The sequence below is a fragment of the Micropterus salmoides genome, unplaced genomic scaffold (assembly GCF_014851395.1).
Source record: "Micropterus salmoides isolate LMB-PRFRI ecotype aquatic unplaced genomic scaffold, ASM1485139v1 Ms_hic_scaffold_16, whole genome shotgun sequence".
NCBI lineage: Eukaryota > Metazoa > Chordata > Actinopteri > Centrarchiformes > Centrarchidae > Micropterus > Micropterus salmoides.
The window spans coordinates 22,610,861-22,631,259 of record NW_024040707.1 but is presented as its reverse complement, the minus strand read 5'-3'; the positions used below and the strand labels follow the sequence as shown (position 1 = coordinate 22,631,259).

At 42.3% G+C, this 20,399-nt stretch overlaps 2 protein-coding genes across 6 annotated transcripts; one reads left to right on the top strand and one right to left on the bottom strand.

Annotated features, from left to right (window-relative positions):
• Positions 1-303: 303 nt before the first annotated feature.
• ybx1 (Y box binding protein 1) lies at positions 304-5,225 on the top strand. 4 transcript variants are annotated; one of them, XM_038722912.1, is made up of 8 exons: positions 304-569; positions 2,431-2,494; positions 2,738-2,771; positions 2,864-2,953; positions 3,072-3,416; positions 3,733-3,830; positions 4,184-4,473; positions 4,881-5,225. In XM_038722912.1, exons 1-7 carry the CDS (start codon positions 464-466, stop codon positions 4,425-4,427), a joined length of 981 nt encoding a protein of 326 aa, XP_038578840.1. In that variant the 5' UTR covers positions 304-463; the 3' UTR covers positions 4,428-4,473; positions 4,881-5,225. The 4 variants fall into 4 exon arrangements, with proteins under 4 accessions (XP_038578840.1, XP_038578843.1, XP_038578842.1 ...); XM_038722915.1 differs by having other exon boundaries at positions 305-569; positions 3,072-3,353; positions 3,733-3,818; XM_038722914.1 differs by having other exon boundaries at positions 305-569; positions 3,072-3,353.
• Positions 5,224-19,863, bottom strand: arhgef16 (Rho guanine nucleotide exchange factor (GEF) 16). Of its 2 annotated transcripts, none has more exons than XM_038722896.1 (15): positions 19,396-19,863; positions 17,991-18,601; positions 17,397-17,448; positions 15,901-16,064; positions 15,405-15,461; positions 13,550-13,710; positions 11,462-11,614; positions 11,245-11,374; positions 10,953-11,027; positions 10,735-10,827; positions 10,361-10,512; positions 9,301-9,489; positions 8,113-8,183; positions 7,114-7,215; positions 5,224-6,977 (listed from the first exon to the last, which is right to left on the bottom strand). In XM_038722896.1, exons 2-15 carry the CDS (start codon positions 18,534-18,536, stop codon positions 6,838-6,840), a joined length of 2,085 nt encoding a protein of 694 aa, XP_038578824.1. In that variant the 5' UTR covers positions 18,537-18,601; positions 19,396-19,863; the 3' UTR covers positions 5,224-6,837. The 2 variants fall into 2 exon arrangements, with proteins under 2 accessions (XP_038578824.1, XP_038578825.1); XM_038722897.1 differs by lacking the exon at positions 19,396-19,863 and adding an exon at positions 18,691-19,350.
• Between the last annotated feature and the right edge of the window lie 536 nt (positions 19,864-20,399).

The following is a 20,399-nucleotide window of genomic DNA, read 5'->3' as shown; positions in this document are numbered from 1 at the left end:
GAACAGTTAATAATAATTCTAGTCAAGTTTTGCAAGCATGAGTTAATTTTGTTAAGATCTGTCAACTAACATGCTGCAGACTCTCCGTAAAAATGTGACTTGTCTGGCTTTGACATCACCGTGGGCGGTGACAATAGACAGGTACGTTCTACTTTAGCCAATCATTTTAGCAAAAACTTCTCTAAACGAAATCGACAGTTGCTTTAGCCAATAGGAACGCTCTTTGTTTATCGTTACAGATTCCAACCAATTCGAGAAGTAGTTGGGCGGAACCCCGACCAGGAACATTCCCCGGCACAGTTTCTCATTCTGCCCAGTTCGATCGGCAACGGGAGCGGAAAGAGGAAAGCAGAGAGCCCGAAGGCAGTAGCCCCCACCACCGCCGGCCCAGGTTACCATCTAGCACCGGGAAACACAGCAGAGAGCCGCCGCCGGCAGAAGCCATTACCAACCAGAAGTAACCATGAGCAGCGAGGCCGAGACACAACAACCACCGCAGCCTGCTGCCGATGCGGAGAGCCCATCCAGCCCGGCAGCCGCAGCTTCCGCGGGGGATAAGAAGGTCATCGGTAAGGCTACTGGAAATGGGCTAGTTAGCTAACGTGGTTTGGGGGACAGAGGCGATGCGCAAAAGCGACGGTTGGCAATATTAACGAGCCGATGACTGGTTCAGTTAACCGTTTGAATTACTACATTCACAATCTGATATTGCCGTTAAGTCGCACATCATATGAAATTAACATTGGCAGTTAAATTTCTCCCGATTTCGTATAAAGTTACCGTGTGTTATGTCTAACGTTAATTAAAGTAGTGTTTGACTTAAATGGCTTATTACTGGTGTGAGTTTTATCTTAAGGTAAAACAAATGTCCTTATACTGTTAGCCACAAATTTAAAAATGTCAGTTGTAAGATCGATGTTCATATAATCAGTGCTAACGTTAGATGTAACGTTAACATCACCTATTTAGCACTGCTTAGCAACTTCCTTCATGTTGCAAGTCATTATTTTCTCCAAGGCTCATAATTTTAGATGAGAAACGATTGGTAAATGTGGCTAATCCTTCCATTTTAGCCGGTTAACTTAATCGCTCGTGTTCATCGGCCTCCTAACGTCCAATAGCCGTCACAAAATGCCATATTAACGTTACTGACTGGCCATCACATGCCCTACCGTTGAAGTTGTTTCTGTACACTAACGACAGTGTGTCTTTTTAACTTGCATATGAAACGTTAAGTTAATCGGGCAATAGCAGTTGATGTCAAGGCGTTAGACTTAACAACTATAATTTTCGAACAGTAACGTTAATCACACTTAACAGTGGAAGTTATTTTGCTCACTTAACCGGCTACGACAACTGTCGTCGAAATCAAGCTAACATTAGCTGCTGGCCATCCCTTTGTTCACACGAACGAGGCTGGTTCCGTGTTAGCAGTCTTATCTCCATAAATAGTCCAATCATATACACAAACCTGCGGCTAACATAATTTGCGAATCAACAATGTCATCTAAATACATCGGAATACAACTGATAACCGTTTTTGAATTTCGCTCAAATTTAAGGGCTAGCATTATGGCCTACTTACTAGAAGCAATGGTAACGTTAGCTCAGTGGCTAACGAAGCCCAGCCAGCTAACGTTTGCTATTTACATGGCTGAAGGGGCCACTCAAAATGTCCGCCGCATGATTTCACGGATTTCATTCGCCATGTAGTTGTTTGTTCGTTAAAACCCATTATAACAAACGACACCTCTTTTCCTTACATAACATTAGGTCACGATAGGTACTGTAGGCTGTGCTACGGTAGTTTCCGCTTGCTGGCTTTAATCCAACCACATGGTTGAGACCTAGTTAGCTTCTATGCTAACAAACCAGCTGGGCACGCTGCTTGCTAACGTATCCGGGCGCGACTTTACCACGTGTGAACGCTTATGTACCGAAGCAGGGCTGCTTAAAATGGGGCAGTAGGTCTGTAGTAATTAAAACTGTTGTCAGCGAAAACAGCGCACTTTATTACTTTATCAATCTTTTGACATACCATACTAAAGCAGCTCCCTAAACAGATGTATTGATAGTGAGGATACTAAGAAATCTTAAGAGACGCATGGTCATAACTGGCTCATAATGCTCATGACTGATACCGCACACCAACTGCAGTTGGCACATGACACTCCTAAGCATCAAGATCTATTAAAAGGACGACAGTTGTTGAGTTATATATAACTTCCACATTATGTTGCCTTGGTTGGTTTTTGATCATCTGTCCTTATTTGATTCCTTCAGTTTTCTAAACAGTAGAGGTCTTGTGAAACACGGAGAAACTTGTTTGCACCTTTTTTCCTTTTGTCTTACAGTATGTTATTAGTGTAACATTGAAATGGAAATGACTGAACTTGTTTATAATTTTGTTTTTAATGTGTCTCATTGCAGCAACAAAAGTCTTGGGTACAGTCAAATGGTTCAACGTCAGGAATGGATATGGATTTATCAATAGGTAAGTGGACCCCACCCCCAACCCCCATCCCTGCTCCCTGAAGACCCTGCTATCATCTGTGTGCGTAGGAACATCCCCAATCCTATTATGGCTTTGATTTGCTTACAAAGCTGACCAGACGATTTGTCCGCTGTTCTCCATCCTGTATGCTCAGTGTACGATTAATCCGTACATTTGCTGCTTCAGTTGCATTCTGTGGTTCAGCAAGACACTGCTAACTAGAGTTTCTTTCCTTTGGTTTAGGAATGACACAAAAGAGGACGTTTTTGTACACCAGGTAAATTGCAAGTCTTGTTTTCGTTTATTTTTTTTAAATGATCAGGAATATGAAATCTCACATCTGAATTTTTTTTTTTTCATGGTTTTTAGACAGCCATCAAAAAGAACAACCCGAGGAAATACCTTCGCAGTGTTGGAGATGGAGAAACTGTGGAGTTTGATGTAGTTGAGGGAGAGAAGGTAAGCTGCCAGTCCGACCATATTCTAAGTTTTGATTTTACTTAGCAGCTGCTAAAAATAAATCATCTTGTTCACTAGAATATTATTTGGGTAATAATGTTTCCTTAACAATACACAGGGAGCAGAAGCTGCAAATGTCACTGGCCCAGGAGGCATTGCAGTCCAGGGAAGCAAGTACGCAGCGGACAGGAATCGCTATAGGCGCTATCCCCGGAGAAGGGGCCCCCCCCGTGGTGGAGAATATCCAGAGAACTACCAGAGTGACGGAGAGGGTGAGCCAAGCAGCGGAAGTCGTGACAAAAGCAGCAGAGATGGGGGAGAGAGCGCCCCTGAAGGAGACACGCAGCCACAACAGCGCAGGCCCACTTACCCTGGCAGACGACGCTACCCGCCATACTTTGTACGTAGACGCTACGGCCGCCGGCCCCCGTACACCAACGCACCACGCGGAGAGATGACTGAGGTACGCAGTCACAGGGCACCCAGTGGTCTCATGACAAAGTTGGGACCCTTGATATGTTGATGACATACTCAACTCAAAACCCTCTCCTCTCTAACATACGTGGTTGTGAACAATAGATGTTGGTGTATCGGGGGTCATGCCAATATCTTGCAAATTGACTAATGTCAGCTATGTCGGAGCAGCCTGAAGTTGCACTTTTATCCACCTCAACAAACTGGCCAGTTTCATTACAAGTACACAACAATATAAATGTTCAAAACATTTGTGTATTAGCTCTGAAAAAAACTGTCAGTTTATTTTGATCTTTTGCCTTCAGGGTGGTGAGGGTGACGAGAGCCAGGGAGGTCCAGACCAGGGCAACAAACCAGTGAGGCAGAACTACTACAGAGGCTTCCGACCAAGGTTCAGACCAAGGTTTGCATGTTGGCTTCATTGACGCAGGGTTGCAATAAGAGGAGAGTATAGCACTGGGCTGTCTGGATCAGCCCAGAGTCCACAAACTAAAATTTGTCTCTGAAAATTAACCTGAATAAATAAAGGCCACCTGTTTTGGCCAGAAAAGCTCTCCTTTTATTGCAGCCTAACCTCAAATTGCAGCTGTGCATCCAAATTTTGCGCATGTACTTTTAAAAAAATTTTTTTTATATACTTTAAACTGCGTTTTGTATCAGTGGATGATGTGCTCGTTGCATGATAATGCCACTTATTAGCTATTGTATACTAGATGTTTGCTTACCAGCCCCTTGCATTTTGCGTGTCAACTACAGGGGTCCACCTCGTCCCAGACCGGTGCGGGACGGTGAGGAGGACAAGGAGAATCAGGGCGGCGAAGGTGGTCAGAACCAACAGCCCCGCCAGCGGCGCTACCGCCGTAACTTCAACTACCGCCGCAGACGCCCACAGACTGGTGGCAAACCTGGCCAGGAAGGAGCCAAGGAGCCCAAGACAGGAGGTGACCCATCTGCAGAGAAAACGTCCGCTCCTGAGGCCCAGCAGGGTGGGGATGAGTAGGAAACAACCTGCCCACCGGCACCTACCATCTTTTACCATCGTCCGGGTGAGTAGTCTTAAGATGACTGATCTGGGTCTGTCATTTCCATTAACAAAAGCTGCATGAATATCTGGATTCAGAGCTGAAAGAAAAATATGACCGTACAGTCTGGGAAACTTTAAAACAACATTCAAGTTTTTTGCTTAGCTTGTCATTTGTATTCTAGGCTCTCTAGTGAATGATCCAAAGCATGAGGTAATGGTGGATTTGATAAAGCAAACTGTCTGACACCATAGAGCCCACTTGCTATTGTCCCTTTTCCATATGAGTAGCGGCTTTGGATTTTTCTGTTATCTGGTGCACATTTTCAGGCAACTCGCAGTGCAGCATGCCACATGACGATACCCAAATGATTGGAAATTCAGCATAGAGATGAGCAATGGACTAATTTGCTGATTTTCCTGTCTTTACAGTTTTTTTGTCAACAACAAGAAACATCAAACAAGATCTGAGCAATAAAGATTTGACTTGACGATCGTCACAAGCTTGCACCATGCATTTGACCAGATTACCACCGATTGCCTGCAGAATCTATGCAGACCTGTTTTTTTTCCATTATTTTTATGTGACAGCTACAAAATGTTTTGGGGAAACGGCAAATGTTTTTCTAAATCTGTCCTAAGTTTTTACACCAAATGGTTTTTAAAGAAAATATGGAATTTGATATCTGGTCAGTTTGACATTTTTAAATAACTTTTTATGTATTCAAACATTTTAACAAAATGCAAGCTCAAATAAAAGTCCAGAAACCAGGAAAACTGTCTCAAGTGTTGGCTTATTTTTATTTTTCAATCATGCAGGCTCTAAACAATGACACAAACCATGGAATTTCTTTGTTACATAGTATATAGTTAAGATGGAGTGGCTATTCATTTCACATTAATATCTAGACAAATAACCATGCCTGATGTAGTAAGTGGAAAAACTTTGATAATTGGTCACATTTTCTTTACACCAATATAAGGACACCATACAACATCTTTAAGTGACATTAACACTATTTAACAGTATATCAAGTTTCCTAACTGGAGGTTAGTGCAATGCCTCATGAAAGCAAACTGTTAAATATTTGTTTTTGCCAGTGACGTTTGATACCACTTAATTCCAGTATGATCCAATGCCAAGTCATACCCAGGCTGGTATTGTTGATACCAATACTTTTTACATGTTTGATTTGTAGTTTAATGTGACCCGCCCCCTCCTGTTTCTGTGTTTGAGGGAAATGAAGAGCAGGCTGTCAGCTTACATATTCCAAATAATAGCTGCATAATCACAAGACATCAAACTACCGTTATTCTTCAATAATAAAAATATCCTGCTCAGAACTGCTGCTTCATAACGTCATTATTTAATCTCAGATGTGAAGTTTGCGGTGTTGCCAAAGTATTTCACTGTCTTTGCACACACATCACAGCGTCATTACCTTCACAGCAAAAATACAGCCAGAAGTGACTGCTTTTACAGTCAGCCAGAATCGGTATTCAATCGCAGAAAATGTAAAGGGCTGCAGAGGCTCACTTCAAAGAAGCTCCGTCACAGCCATATCGCAAGAATGACTTTGACAGGCTGAAGGAGAAGTAGTTCCTATCAACCGAGTAGAATTAGACCATCCTGGTGACAGTAAGATTCTTATGATAAAACACACACACTCCAAATTACTGTGTTTAGATATCGATCCTGGAGCAGGAAAGGTTGGTACTTTAATATTGATCCGCACATTACTAGTTTTTGCATACATCTTCATACTAAAGTGTATGTAGATAAACAAGTTATATTTTGCAGTTCCTATATTAAATCCTAGGCTGCATCTGAGGTTATATTTTTTGCTCCGCAAGTCATCTGATCTAAACATTCACACCAACAAGGAAATCGGGTAGTGCTGTACAGTTTGCGTAAAATGTCTGTTGGCCATTAAATCCTATTTGCAAATATCCATTATTGGCTGCAGATATATAAGGTGGGCTAAAAACACCTAAAATACAGCAGCTCTGCAACAATGTATTGTTGAGCTTTCACCTTATGGCCACGTTTTAAAACAATTGGTTTGTACAGTTGAGAGCAACGTGAAAGATGGACATTGGCTGGATTCACACCAGGAACCTCATGGTTACACTGTATCCATCTTAGACCACTCAGGCTCCAGGACGGCATTAATGGCCCTTTGTGAGGCTTTTCATATCTTGGGAAATGCCTTCCAGTCTGTTGGTAATGGACTTCTGGGTCAGTAATTACAGTAATTGATTGTTTTCCTGTGTTCAGTGTGATTCACAAAAAATGCAGTGTCAGTGAAGACTGCACATGAGAGAGTCACCAGTCTACTGGAATGTGTTTGTTATTCTGTACATCAGGAGAGTAAAGCCACTGAGACACTCAAACATTTGTCTCTTTGCGCAGGCGCTTCATTCGTTGCACATTGTTCTCCATGGCAGTGGGGTTGGTGATCTCTGTGGCACAGCTCGCAGGAAACCAGCCCTTCTCTCCATCTCGCATCCTCTCTCCATAGCACCAGGCTAGGAAGAGCAGACAGTTTAAGTTACTCTTGCATGCTTTTATATGAAGACGGCACACTGATGGAGGTTGCATTTCTGGATTTGATGTTGCATATCCGGTAGTGATTGAGTTAAACACACACACGCAGGGCCTCACCTTCCTCTTTCTGCAGGACGATGACAACCTCAGCCTGTTGCAATCCCAACTCATCTGGCTGCTTTGGCATGTAGGCTTTGGTGGCCTCATACTGTGGCAGACCTGAAACACATTCCCATAATGCAATGTGTGCCAAAACAAAGCTTTTATGTTGTTAGGTACAGTGTATTTCCTGTATTTCATGTTTCTGTTTTATAGCACTTTGTATGTGGCTCATCTTATTGGCCTGCTGTGAAGAATTAAGAAACTTGTTCTCTGTACTGTAAAAACACATTCTGTACCACACTGCTACAGCACCTCACATTACCTCCTGGCATGTGACATTTACCCTGGGAAGGCACACCCTTTGATAACGACATCAAACAGACTCTCCCTAAAACTCACAACACAATAGCCATTACACAAACAGCCACTGAGTGCAGCCTGCGTGATGGTTTTGTTTTAAATATGCATTAACAGAGTATCGTAAGGGTGTGTATCCGTATGAACAAGATCACTGCTTTAATTTAAGATTTTGTTCAAAATCCAAAATACATTTTCTTATTTGGCTTATAGACCTATAACACACAGGAATCTTGTTTTGGAATTTGTACTGTGCAAGGCACGTTTGGCACATTGTTTCATATACAGTTAAATGCAAGGTCGGTACAAATGTGCTTTTTATGTATTAAAGTCATTGTAAAAATCAGGTTCACAGATCAAGAATATGGTAGGAAATAGTTTAAAAGGCCATAAAAGAAGGGAGATGCTGTGCAGCTCTGATATGTATGTGAATAAGATTCAATTTAAAATGCATAATGAATGCAAACTGTTTTCTGTGCAGCACACTGCCTTCTACACGGATGAATAATTTACACACGAAAGGTAAGAACAGATTTGTCAGTAGTTGCCACTTTCAAAGATTACCTGTGTACACTGACAACTGTAGTCAAACCCAGGGTTAACTGAAAGTGTACTTCCAACAATGACTCCCTTGGTAAATAAAATATGCTGACTTACCAGCTGTGGGAGTGGAGACACCTGCCTGCTTGTGTTCTGTAAGAGCAACTATCCAACGTGCCCGGTCCACCCTTGGCAACAGAGACAAGAGGCATGGTTAAAAATGACTCCAGACCTAATCTATTGTACATGTGATAGCACAGAAAGTCTGTTTCTTATGAAAGGACTGAAAGCGTGGGATCATTTAGGTTGGCATTAAGACTTCTGTCAGTAGAGGGAGCCAGATACAAAACATCAGATTTGGTTTCCATTAGGGTTTTTCCATCACAGTGCCTTGATGACTTGGGTTTCCACTACATCCTGGTAGTAGGGGATGGCTGCCCCAAGTCACGCTGCTGTGGTCCTGCTTGGTGGCAGGGCCAACCTTGGCCAATCCGTGACAGGCTCATCTGTGCTGAGACTAGAGAAAAAGCTTAATTTTCCAAAATGTGTCTGTCAGTACTTTTGTAGCGTCCACCTGAATCTCTGTGGTTTGGAGTTTACTTCTCTTCTGCGTTCCCGTTTGTATTTTCACACATCATTATTTTACTGTGTACTGGTCGCTTTCAGCTGTATTCAAGCTGTGTTAAGTTACTGCTGATGCAAACCAAACTGCGGTTTCCGCACTATATTTAAAGCTTTCCACTGGCAAACAGACAGGATGCTTTTATTGTGAAGAACTTACATAGGACCGAGGATGTGTTTGTCATCAAGTTAGCAGAGCTTAATTAGTGGTGCTACTGTTCAGTAAAAAACATATCTGATCATAATAGACACATATTCTGCGCTTTTTGGTCAATGGATCGTGGTAAACAACTTTAGCTTGCTGTGCAGAAAAAAAAAAAAACACTCACACCGTGCCAGCGTGGCTCGAGTTCTCGTGACTGCCTCCCCTACTGTGGAAAAACCCTGCAGGTCATACAAGTGAATGTAGTTTTGAAAAAAAAAAAATAATCGCAACAGGACCGTGTTTCCCAGAGGTCACCTTAACCAGCAATTTTCTTTGGTAGCGAGGCTGATTTTTCATTTGTGTATGAACCAGTATGTGATAGAAAGAAGTCCCTCCCTTCAGATGAAACTGTAGCTAATGTCTGCTTATTATACTTTAATCCGGTGTTCTCATATATAAATTCGTACTTGAGGGATAATAACTGTACTCATTATAAAAAGGTACAGTTCACAGCTGATGGGAGCTAACAGCAGCAGTACCTGGACTCTGCCACCAGGGACATCTGCTCCGTTCTCCCGTCACTGTTCCTGCTCATCAGCAGTTTGAAGGAAAGATAGTGGCTGGAGCTGTTCTTGGAAGGCGGAGACGTCTGTCCTTCTGCATCCTCCCCGAACTCCACCTCCACATTCTCCAGAGTGGCGTAGTCCATCACGACAAAGCTCTCCTCACTGGACAAACAAACAGTTTTTAACTCATATGTCCATTTACATGGTACTTTTTAATCAGAGAAATATTGTCCACTGGTCCCGGTGAACACGGACATTCGCAGAACTAACTACCACATGATATTGTAGCTAAACCCCAGCTACAATTTTACTGTGTATGCATGTACAATTAAAAAAAACAAAAACACATTCTTTAACCATCTCCTAATAACATTTCCTAGATATTATCACCTGATGACTGGGTGACAATGTCGACCTTACAACCCTGAAAGTTACTCCAGTGTTGTGGGCAGCTCCTTCCTCTGAGCTGACATTGTTTGGTTTCTCCCTAACTCAAAACAGAAAGCTGTAGTGTGTCAAGCTGACGTGCTGAATGCAAGATTGAAGAATCTCAAGTATGCACACACTACATCCATTCGCTCTCCTTTCCCTGTCCCCTTGCTCTCCGTTTCCCCATGTTCCCCGCCCACCAGCAGCTGGACCTACTCAGTGTCCAAAGCAGTCACCAGGGGAAGCTGACAAAGTTCATGAAATGCCTCAAAAACTGGTTGTGATGTTGGTTTTCTTTAGCAGAGGCCCAATTAGCTTCTTTCATGATTTTAAGAGTGGTTTGGTCTGTGAAAAAAGCTTTAAGTTTTTAATGCCAGACTTCTCTTAAACAGGATATGGCAGGTGATCCTATTACACTGAATTACTTTTTGTAACTATGCTGACGTATTGGAGAATGTTTGCTGGTATTTTCATTGATTAATATTAAACGTGATGTCTGTCTGTTTTAGTTTTATAATAACCTCTCTAAAAAAAAAAAATTGTATTTTAGACTTTTAAGTGAATACTTCCCGAAACTAAGACTGTGTATTTTAGTCCCACTGACCTCTTCTTCTTGGTGACGATTAGTACGTCATTGAAGAGAAACAGGTAGTAGCTCCTGTTGCTGAAAGCCCTCCAGATGCTGAGCTCTTCAGTGCAGACTGCCAGCTCACCACGCTTCTTCAGCCACCGGGACGATGACACCAGAGGAAATGGCTATGAGGACACAAGAGTTCAACAAGAGATCAGTCCATAATGGCAAACTTAGTACTGTACATTACTACATAAGAGGAATTAGCCCAAAGCGTTTTGCAGGTTCCAATATGATCCATGCTTTTTATTAATGTCCATAACATTTTATCTAACAAATCAAACCTTGTGAGCTCTATATTCACAGTGTTCTTCCTGCTTGGGTATAAACACATGGTCGACACTTACCTTGATTTTCCCAAAATCCATCTGTTTCTGGATGGTGTACATCTGCTCTGTCCTCTCCATCCGCCTAGCTCCATCATTGCAACTAGTGACCAACTGTTGAAATAATAAATCACAACAGTGATGATGATGATATGATCATGACCATAAAACACATGAGCTGTGGGAGGCAAAGGATTGTGTCTGAGGTATTCAGCCCCAGCCGTTCTGAAAATCTCTACCTTGCTGATGGCGTGCAGCGCCCAAACAGCCGCAAAGTACTCCGCTGTCTTGTCTGGAGTTTTCTGGCAGATTGTCTATGAGGTGAGAAAAAAAACCTCTCATAGTAACAGTTATTTACTTCTGTAGGCAGCCTTCTGCACCAAGCTGACTAAATCAATAATAATTTATTATTAACTCTAGCACAAAGTTGTGTGTCTATAAACTCAAGTTTTTTATTCCTTTGTTTACTTATTCATGGGTACATGAGTGAGTTGTTCATAGTTAGTTCATAGTCATAGAGGTTAAACTAACATCCAGCAGCAGTGGCAGTCGGGTTACTCTCTGCATGGGAAGGATGAGGAAAGAGATCATGGGCAGGCCTCCGCATTCACCGCTCCCGTCAATTTGCTTCAAGGTCTCTTTGAACGCAGTGTTATTGTTCCTAATAGAAGGAAAGAGAAATGAAATTTCAGCTCATCCTGCCGCGTTACTGCCATCACAGCTTGTGACAACTTGTCCCGCTACTCACAGCAGGTTCTGCAGCGTCCTCTGCTGGAAGGTCTCGTTGGAGCAGTAGACGATGTAGGGCTCAAAGTGGTGGGCGGCGTGGTTCTGAACAATATCGCTAATGTCCCGGATCACTGGGTTGTCACAGTGACGCCGTTCAAGGTCCTCAAAAAAACTAAAAATGGAGACAGAGGGGAAGGTTTATAAAGATGTTAAAAGGAATGTTTTTCCTGTCACAGAATGACCACCTGAGCAGAATACACACAGCTGTGTGAGGACAGAGACTGTTCTTCTAGGTTATGTGCTTTCACTTCAATGTTAGTAACATTCTGAGACAGGTACGACAATCTAATATGAACTAGAAACTTTTGTTGAAACAAACTTTCACCGTGGGGCTATAAGGTTCTATGTGACTATGTCAAAATCAAGTTATTACATTAGAGCCTATTTACAGGATGGTGTCTCCGTTCGAAGTTAAGTAATGTTTGTTAATATTTGTAACCGTTGTGTCACTGAAAGAAAATAGTTTTTGAGTCTGTAATTTCAAAAACAAAAGGCATCCTTTTCCATGTAAAACTGGTGTAGGCAATTTATTTCAGAAGCATTTTTGTTATTTGTTTAAATTCTCTTTATATCCCGACAGCAACCAATAAATCAAATGCTCTGATACAAAAATGAAAAATATCCGGTATCTGTGGCTACTGCAGGACTGAAATAAGCAGATAATTCGATTTATTAATTTGATAAAGATATACTTTGCTTCAAATGAAATGACTGCCTGTCCTACCTACTAGGGACGGACCAATCCCACTTTTTTGATACCAGTGTAAAATTAATATGCTGTATTCCTCACTGTGAGGAAGAGGCTGGGAATCAACTTCTCTGGCATGTTGCTTTTGGAGTTGCTTGATTTGGATGGTTGTGCTATAATTTGCATTGCTACCGCCATCCCTCAAAACATTGGCTTTGCAGACATTCCAAGTAGCTGTGTAGAATTTACTGGCGTAGTAAGCGTGAAATACCTACTGCTGACCCCTTGTTTTTAACTCCTTTCATGCTTTATTAGCTCTCCTAGTAAAATGTTCAGGTCATAATTGATCTGAATAGATCAGCTCCCTTGTCACAGTTACCGAATTCTTTTTGCTTTTTGAATCAGGTGCATCCCTACAACCTACATAGATACCTGCGCGACTCATGTGACCCACGCACTTATTCCGCATGAATGTGTGTTTTGGGGGAGTGGCTTTGAAGGTAGGCCTGAGGGGGATAGATAGATACTTCTGGCTGACCCTTGCTAGTTTCTACAAGTTGCCTATCCCAGCTTTAACCCAGTGGACTCTGAAAAAATGTGAACTTCAGAACAATCCTGAAATCCTTAAGAAGGCTTTATACACTTTACTATTAAATCCATGCAAAAGGGTATCTTTACTGTAAGATCCAGGCGATCCCTTCTGCCAAAGCTTTGCAATAGATCTTCAATTATCAGCATTATCAACATGATGAATGACTTTCAGCCCCACCCTGGCCAAGTGTCTTTTTAACAAAAAGGAGTAAAATGACACCTGAAAAACAGCCCAACCCAGGAAACAACTACAGGACACCCACAAGGCTTATGAAGCACCTTCCGCCTTCTAGTCTCACAGATCCTGTTTTACTTGGAAACAGGGAACCAGAGGATCAAAGATAGAAGGACACTTCTTCCTGCTTAAACTGGTTTTATTTTCATTCAAAATAATGTAACGAGCAAGCTATACACAGAGCAACAGAGGCTGTTCCCAAGCACATTATCATCTTAAAGCCCAGGAATACCACTCAGAGCAGCTAGGCAGCAGAACCAGTTTGGCTAACGTGTTTTAACATGTCAGTGGAGCCTCTACTTGAAACTTCAAATCTACCAATTTCCCTCTTGAAACCACTGTCCCAGTGGGAATAGAACTCAACTGTATGACGGAAAAACACAGACCCATTTAAAACCTGCAAAGTACAGTCGATGCTGTACAGATAAACAGTCCATTACACCATCACCACATCCTTTTTTTTTTTTTTTAAACAAGGTGGTGAACTTCCCCCTCTCACACACACACACAAGTTAAAAGAGTGTTGTACCCACCGTTGGCTGACTTGGTGGATGACAGAGATGTTGGAGAAGAGGTGATGGTGCTCTGTGGCCGTCATCGTTTTCCTCAGAGCTTCATTATTCTTGAAGTGACGCACCAGGATGCCCAGGCTGTGCAGGTAAGAATGCTCTGATGTGATGATCTCAAAAATGGCCTGTCAAATGACCGCACATACCCATGTTAAGTGTGCATGTAAAGGAGCAATTCACATTTGCAACATTCTACTTTTTTCTCCATCTTTAACCTTTTAAAAAAAAATAAAAACATCCACCCAGTGATGATCTTACTGCTAGTTGTTTGTTATTTTCTGATGACATTTTTTCTGCTCTGGGTAAATTGGTGATTTCCTACATTTCCCAGAATTCCTTTTAACAACATTCAGAGAAAACGTATGCCTTCTGCATTCTACGGTGGGTTTCATGCATTGTTGAAAGGAGCAAATAAAGTACTGAAATCATTCTAAATCAAAAAAGTACAACAGACATGTCCCCGTCACAAAATAAAACATATGCTGTGGCTGCAATGCATTCTGGTCTATTGAGGCTGCTGTTCTCTGCTATGACAAACTTCTCTTCTTCCACCTAATTTGATGCTGAATGAAAATGTGATGTTTTATAATTTATCAGTAGGGTTATAGTTTGCCAATTATCCATAGGAATGGTAGACATATCAGCACTGGTTGATATGTAGCAGTGTACAAAGTATTTTTTTTACTGTAAGACAGTATAAATATTTTGAAATGGAGGGTTTAGTTAATCTCTGCTGTTTGTGGTCAGGATCTTACAGTAGGTGAGCTATCAGGTGGTGATGACGCATTTTCCACACCCCCTACTTCCTGTAAAGGTGGAGTGGCTCAGAAAGGACCACAGGGCATTAAGCTGAGCAAAATCAAGAACAGTACTTCATGCCAATCTTAGACCACAGCTCAAAAAGTCACTAAAGAAGAGTAACAAATGGTCTGCCTGGTGGACCCGGTAAAGCTCTGCTCTGTCTGAGCACATGGTGCTCAAACCTCCCTAATTTTACAGCATGCCTGCTAGAAGAGCATTATTTTTTGTGGATCTAAGTTAGCCCCAAACTTCAGCAAAATGCTTTCATGTCCCTAAAAAGTAGCATTTAAGTTGCCATGGATGGCTGCAAATCCGGAGCACATTGCTTAAGCACTAAAACGAAACCTATGAAAGGGTACAACAGAGCAAAGCAAACACCTGCTCACGGAGAGAGACCGAGACCGAGAGTGAACACACTGGCAGGGTGTGGCTTTGTTCGGGGTGGACCTTTGGTATTGACACAACATCGACTGCTGGTGAAGTCACATTACAAAAGGGAAAATCCACCCTCAGATAGTGTTACGCTATATAATTGGCATCAGTCTGTGATCTTTCGTTGCTGTAACACCCACATTACCACAACCTGTTTTATCTTCTCCTGCTCCATGAGTTCCTTCATTTCCTAGAAAGCCTTGTGACTAAACTTCTAGGAGTTTGAAGTTGTTGCCCGACAATGTTGGCAGATATAGGATGAAAATAAATATGACTGTAAAGTTTATCTTAAAGAAGCACTTGGTTTCCCTTTGTGGGAAAGCTTAGGTTTCTTAAACTGCACATTTTCTTGTCATGATCTTGTCACTGCCCCTCGAAATGCAACATGCCTTATGGCTGCATCGCATTCCAGCATTTCAAGTCTACTGCTTGTGGAAAAGTTTTTAGTACTGAAGATTGTTCTGCCATTGTGCTGCATCACAGCTGTCCTACTTTCTGTATCTGTATGTAAAACTAAATGCAAATCTCTCTTCTAAGACATTTCTGTAGGCATACTTGGAGGTGCACATGATGCACACGCACTTACCTCTTGTCTCTTTCTCTCTTGAGGTGAGATTCTGGTCAGGATATCTGTGTCCCTCACCTTTGTAAGAGATGCAAAGCAAAACTAATGTTACATTCTGCTGTATATTTAAGCTGGTTTTGAAAATGGTAAAAATGACATGTCAGCATCAGACAAGCTCGTGGATGTTCTGACATCTAGAGCAAACCTAGCCAGCATTTCCACACGGGGTCATGGAGTGTGGGAGGTTATGCAGCAGCAGCAGCAGCAGCAAAAAACCCAAAAACACGCAAGACTGTAAGCTCTTATAGTGCACGCTTTTAAACAAAATGAAAAAAGACAAACATATTGGCTGTCAAAGGAAGTGCTGATGGGAATAGATTTATGTACTAGCACAGTTGTAAAATTATAACTGAACTCTATTATTAATTCAAACCCCTTTGCAGAACTCTTACGCTGCACTTGATTTTGTTTCCCCTCAATGCTCACACTTTCTCTGTCAGTGCAGATGGAGGTTTACCTGTGGCAGCTGGCTCCAGGTGAGCTGTGCAGGCCGGTAGCTCTTCACCACGATGCCCTGGTCCTCCAGGGGAGCCTCCACCACCACAAAGTCATCGAGCAGCTCATCCTGGTTGGTGGAGTGCAGCCCTCGCTCACGGATCTCCTGGTAGAGGCGCGGTGTAGCTGAGGATCGCATCAACGTCAACAAAGTTTCAATTCAGAGTCTCAGTGTGTGATGGGTTTGCAGTTTGGATTCACAAGACTTCTGACATCACACAGACAACATTGTTCCATGACTATAAAAATCAGGAGAAACAAAGCAAGAAAATACATGCTTTCTAAACTCACAATGGGCTTACACGTGAAGGATTCTGTTGTTATTAACTTGTTAATCTGTCAGACATATTGAAAGAAGGTAATTGTAGGTATTCTGTTAAGTGTACCAAATGAAATACTTAAGCAGAGTCGGTATTGGTCCACATAATAACACGGGCAACATTGAGAATTAAAGCGTGGGAGGTTTAAAAGGATGTGTTTGGAATAAAGGTGATAGTAATTTATATTTAAATGCAGGTTTTTACCTCAAGTGTTTCATTACTGGAATGATACAGAGACCATTATGTAAGCGAAAAGTTACAGATTTGATTCTCACAGTGTTAAATGTGCAGGTGAAATGAAGCGACGCCTGCGAGCTAGTTCAGGTAGTCAACTCAAGCTGCACTGCATATACACGTGACATGCCTCGTCCTCCACAATGATCCATCAAACACACCCCCTCAAGTCTATTTAAGCTGCAGAATGTCCCATCTCTCCCTCTGCTCCACCATGCCACTGCTGCCCTGTATCAGTATTGCTGCCTGCTCTTTCATCCCCACCACCACCCCAACATCCATCTGCAGGCTCCGACTAGGGGTTTAGTATGTTTTCTCTTCCCTACCCTAATACCTCCATGTAAACATATCTGAAAACTGTAACTTTGTTCTACTGCTGTAATAAACATTTCACATGAGTTGTCTGACTGAAATGTCATTATGATATTAAGAAAGAAATATGGCTGCTCTTGCGTCTTTGATAACCAAAACACCAAAAATCAGTCAGCTTTAATGTCACTTAACAACTCTTGAATTCTTTCTCAAGTCCACATAATTATGACTGGAACATTACTTTAAAAACACTGGAAAAGAGTGAGTGTCTGAAGGTGCAGGACATCAAAGTTGAACACTGGGGACATTCAGAATGCTGGGAGTGTTCAGAGGGAACAATTTCCTGTTCAGTCCACTCCTGTTGCCTCAAGGGATGTTTTTTAAACTATGAATTATGGGATTATGGCATCCACATATCAAGTCCGTTTTTTTGAACATTTTCATTGAGAAATTATACGAACACATAATTGCTTTACAATCCAATAAAAAAGAAAAAGAAAAGAAAGGCAAACGTCATTGTTATTTCCCATCTATTTGTAGCCTTGTAGCCAAATTTAGAGAAGTGGACAGAGTGACACATTGGTGAACATACCATCTTTGAAGGACCCACGGTGGTTCTGGTTCCTCTTTCTCCCCAGGGTTCGCTAGAGGGGAGACAGCAGCCTGAGTTTAACACTGTGGAATGGATGTGCCTCAATAATAGTCAGTTTTTATTTTATCTTTTTTTCCTCCTGACATCTTGTTCCCTCTTCAGCCTCTTTCTTTCAATCCTTAAATGTAGCATTTTTATGTATAGTCTGGTAGAAACCCTCAACACTGGTACTGGTCTGGAAGATAGGAAACAGTTGTGGAAACTCGACATCATCCCCGTGACTAAAAGTAGAATTTGACATGGTCACCACCAACGCTATTGACTATCCTGGCTGTGACCTATGAGACTATTCGAAGAACAGAACTGTATCAGCTGGGCTCTGTCTTCATCTGAAGAACAGAACTGGCATCGAAACTGACACTTTCATTTAGTTTGGTAGTTGCGTAGATGTCAATGAATTAATTGCTTGAAGGTTTTTTACATTACCATTATAATTATTATTATCATCATTAGACAACTGCAAATACAAACTCCAGTTTAGTTTATGGTAAATGGACATAGTACAATAGTACCCTTTGACCCCAAACCTTGTACCTTGCGCCCAGGGTTGCGAGCTGGACCACGGCTGGGGGTTCTATCCTCTTTGACAGGTTTCAGTGTTGCTGCAGCCACTTGTTCTGGCGCAATGCTTTCAAAGTCCAGGCTGGTCACAGCCGCTCTGTATGATTTGTTGCGGTTCCTTCTCAAAGAAAAGCCGTCTCCATCACTGTCATAATCCTCCCAGGACACATCTTGCCCCTGGGTTGAGTGACGGCTCCGTGTCCCACTACTGGAGATCTCCAGTCCCACTGGGAACGTCACCACAGTAGTGTGGTGGCGGTTTTTAGGCCGGCTGGCTACAGCTAAATTCTTGGGGATGAGCTGGTGGGTGCCAACCTTCAGCGCTGCAGGACTCTGGGTGCTCAAAACCACCTGCCTAGGCATCCTGTGTACTTCATCTTCTTGGCGTGTGGATGGTTCAGATTGTGACTGGCAGCAATCATCCCCTGGCTCAGATATATGTAGTTCTGTGGATAAGTAGCTCTCCAGAATAAGAGGGGCCTGGTCGCCCATGCAGCTGTCTGACTGGCTGTGGGACATGGTGTCCTCCTGCCTTCACCTCACCCGGTCTACTAACTCTTCAGCACCTACAACATTGGAGGAGTCTGAGGGGGGAGGGAGAATCGGCGTTTACATGCATAACCAGAAGACATTTGGTTCAAATTACAGGCAGGAAACATGTATAAACTAGCACCTTAAATGAAGACATGGTAAAGCAGACGGGGTAAAATGAGTGTCTACCACCAGTGACCTAAAGTGGGGCTCCCAGATCTCTTCCCATCCAAGAAGGGAGCCTCACCCCTGATCCAGTTCCTCACTCACACACTTGGTCGGTGGGATGGAGCGGTCCGTTGTGTCAGTCCTCAAACTCGAATAAAAGCGACTCAACCCGTGACTCACCGCTTACTCCTACACTGCACTTACCCACACAAAAGCGCAGAGACCTGCTCCGGCAAAACTCTGTGCGCCACAGAAACTACAACAAAAACAAATTCACACTTCCTGATAAACACTCCTAACCTGCCATGTGCAAAGAGTACCATGTCAAGTGCAGACACACAAGCACTTAGGGCCAGCTCTTTTAAACGTAATGACATGTTTAATATGACATTCATAAAAGACAGCTAAAAACTGACTTATCTGCAGTTTTAAAATGTACATTAAAATACTGTTATAACACACACAGCAAAAAAAAAAAAAAACAACAATAACCTAATTACAGTTTGCTTGTTTTCCCCCCTGTGCACTCACAGTCTGATTTACCAACTACCTCGCTGACTGAGAGACGGATTAGGGTGGGAGCAAAAATGTCTGACTCACATTCCCATGGTTCATAACAGCGAGGTGAAACGCAGTTCAGTGAACACTGAAACTGTAAGCAGCTGAGCAGCTGTCTTACCTGTGAGAGGTGACCTTACAAACACCAGCCTTCTTAATAAATAGTATCACAGGTCAGTCCGGCGGTTCTCGTAGAGGTGCTGTCCAGTGCGTTAAAGAAGTGCAGCTTCAGCAGCTGTAGTCCTCCGCTCCACTCTGTCACATATTTATTGTTACTCACTCACTTCCTCCTCTGTTCGCAGGCGCCCATTAAGCCGTGCTCCATACGTCACTACAGGTGAGCGTCAATCAATCATCGAAAAGTGCCAATTTAGATTAAAGCAGACAGAGGCCTGCAGCAACGAAATGCAGCTTAACATTTTGGATATAACAGCTGTTTCCCCGACGCGTAACCTATGCGCGGGACTAATTTCCAAACCGAATTAACCACATAAAACTTTTTTTTTCAATCAAATGCATTTAAAACGTCAGGTAGAGTTTGAGTTTGACCCGTCCACGTAGTTATAATCCTTCTCCACATACACGCCAATAAAATCATTTATTTGATCTGCCATCGGATTTCTCTGCCTCTCTCTTAGATATCTGATGATTGTTGACGTCTCACACACCTGATTGGCTAATAGCTCATTGGCGCCCTCTGGTGACCAATAGGATACACTACAGTCTCCTCAGCGATTGACATTGCATGTAGACAATACATGGTGTTGCAAGGTCCATTTACAAAGAAAAATCTTCCACACATTTCACTTTTTTTTTTATTATTACAACAATTTTTGAAAGCTGCAAGCCATAAATAAATGACAAAAGTGTCTAAAACACATGAACACTGTACTCTAATGATTATTTTTAGGTTTTTGGTGTATTTACTCTCGTAGCTATTTTTTTCTTACATATTGCTATTATTATTTGTAAAACGTCATTGGGGATATGGGGTTAAATCCCAACAAGTATGTTGGTTTTAAATCTCATTCTGATATGTAATTCCCCCACCTTCTGTTGAAGCTGTGATGTGTGAATGTATGTTCCTGATATTGGAGTTAAAACCGGGTTTGTGCAATCCACATG

Coding starts and splice junctions, on each gene's coding strand:
- ybx1 (XM_038722912.1), top strand. CDS start 464: ATGAGCAGCGAGGCCGAGACACAACAACCACCGCAGCCTGCTGCCGAT. Junction 570..2,430: donor GGGGGATAAGAAGGTCATCG/GTAAGGCTACTG, acceptor GTCTCATTGCAG/CAACAAAAGTCTTGGGTACA. Junction 3,831..4,183: donor CGACCAAGGTTCAGACCAAG/GTTTGCATGTTG, acceptor TGTCAACTACAG/GGGTCCACCTCGTCCCAGAC.
- arhgef16 (XM_038722896.1), bottom strand. CDS start 18,536: ATGTCCCACAGCCAGTCAGACAGCTGCATGGGCGACCAGGCCCCTCTT. Junction 13,711..15,404: donor AAGAGAGAAAGAGACAAGAG/GTAAGTGCGTGT, acceptor GTCATTTGACAG/GCCATTTTTGAGATCATCAC. Junction 8,184..9,300: donor TCCCTGGTGGCAGAGTCCAG/GTACTGCTGCTG, acceptor TCTGTTGCCAAG/GGTGGACCGGGCACGTTGGA.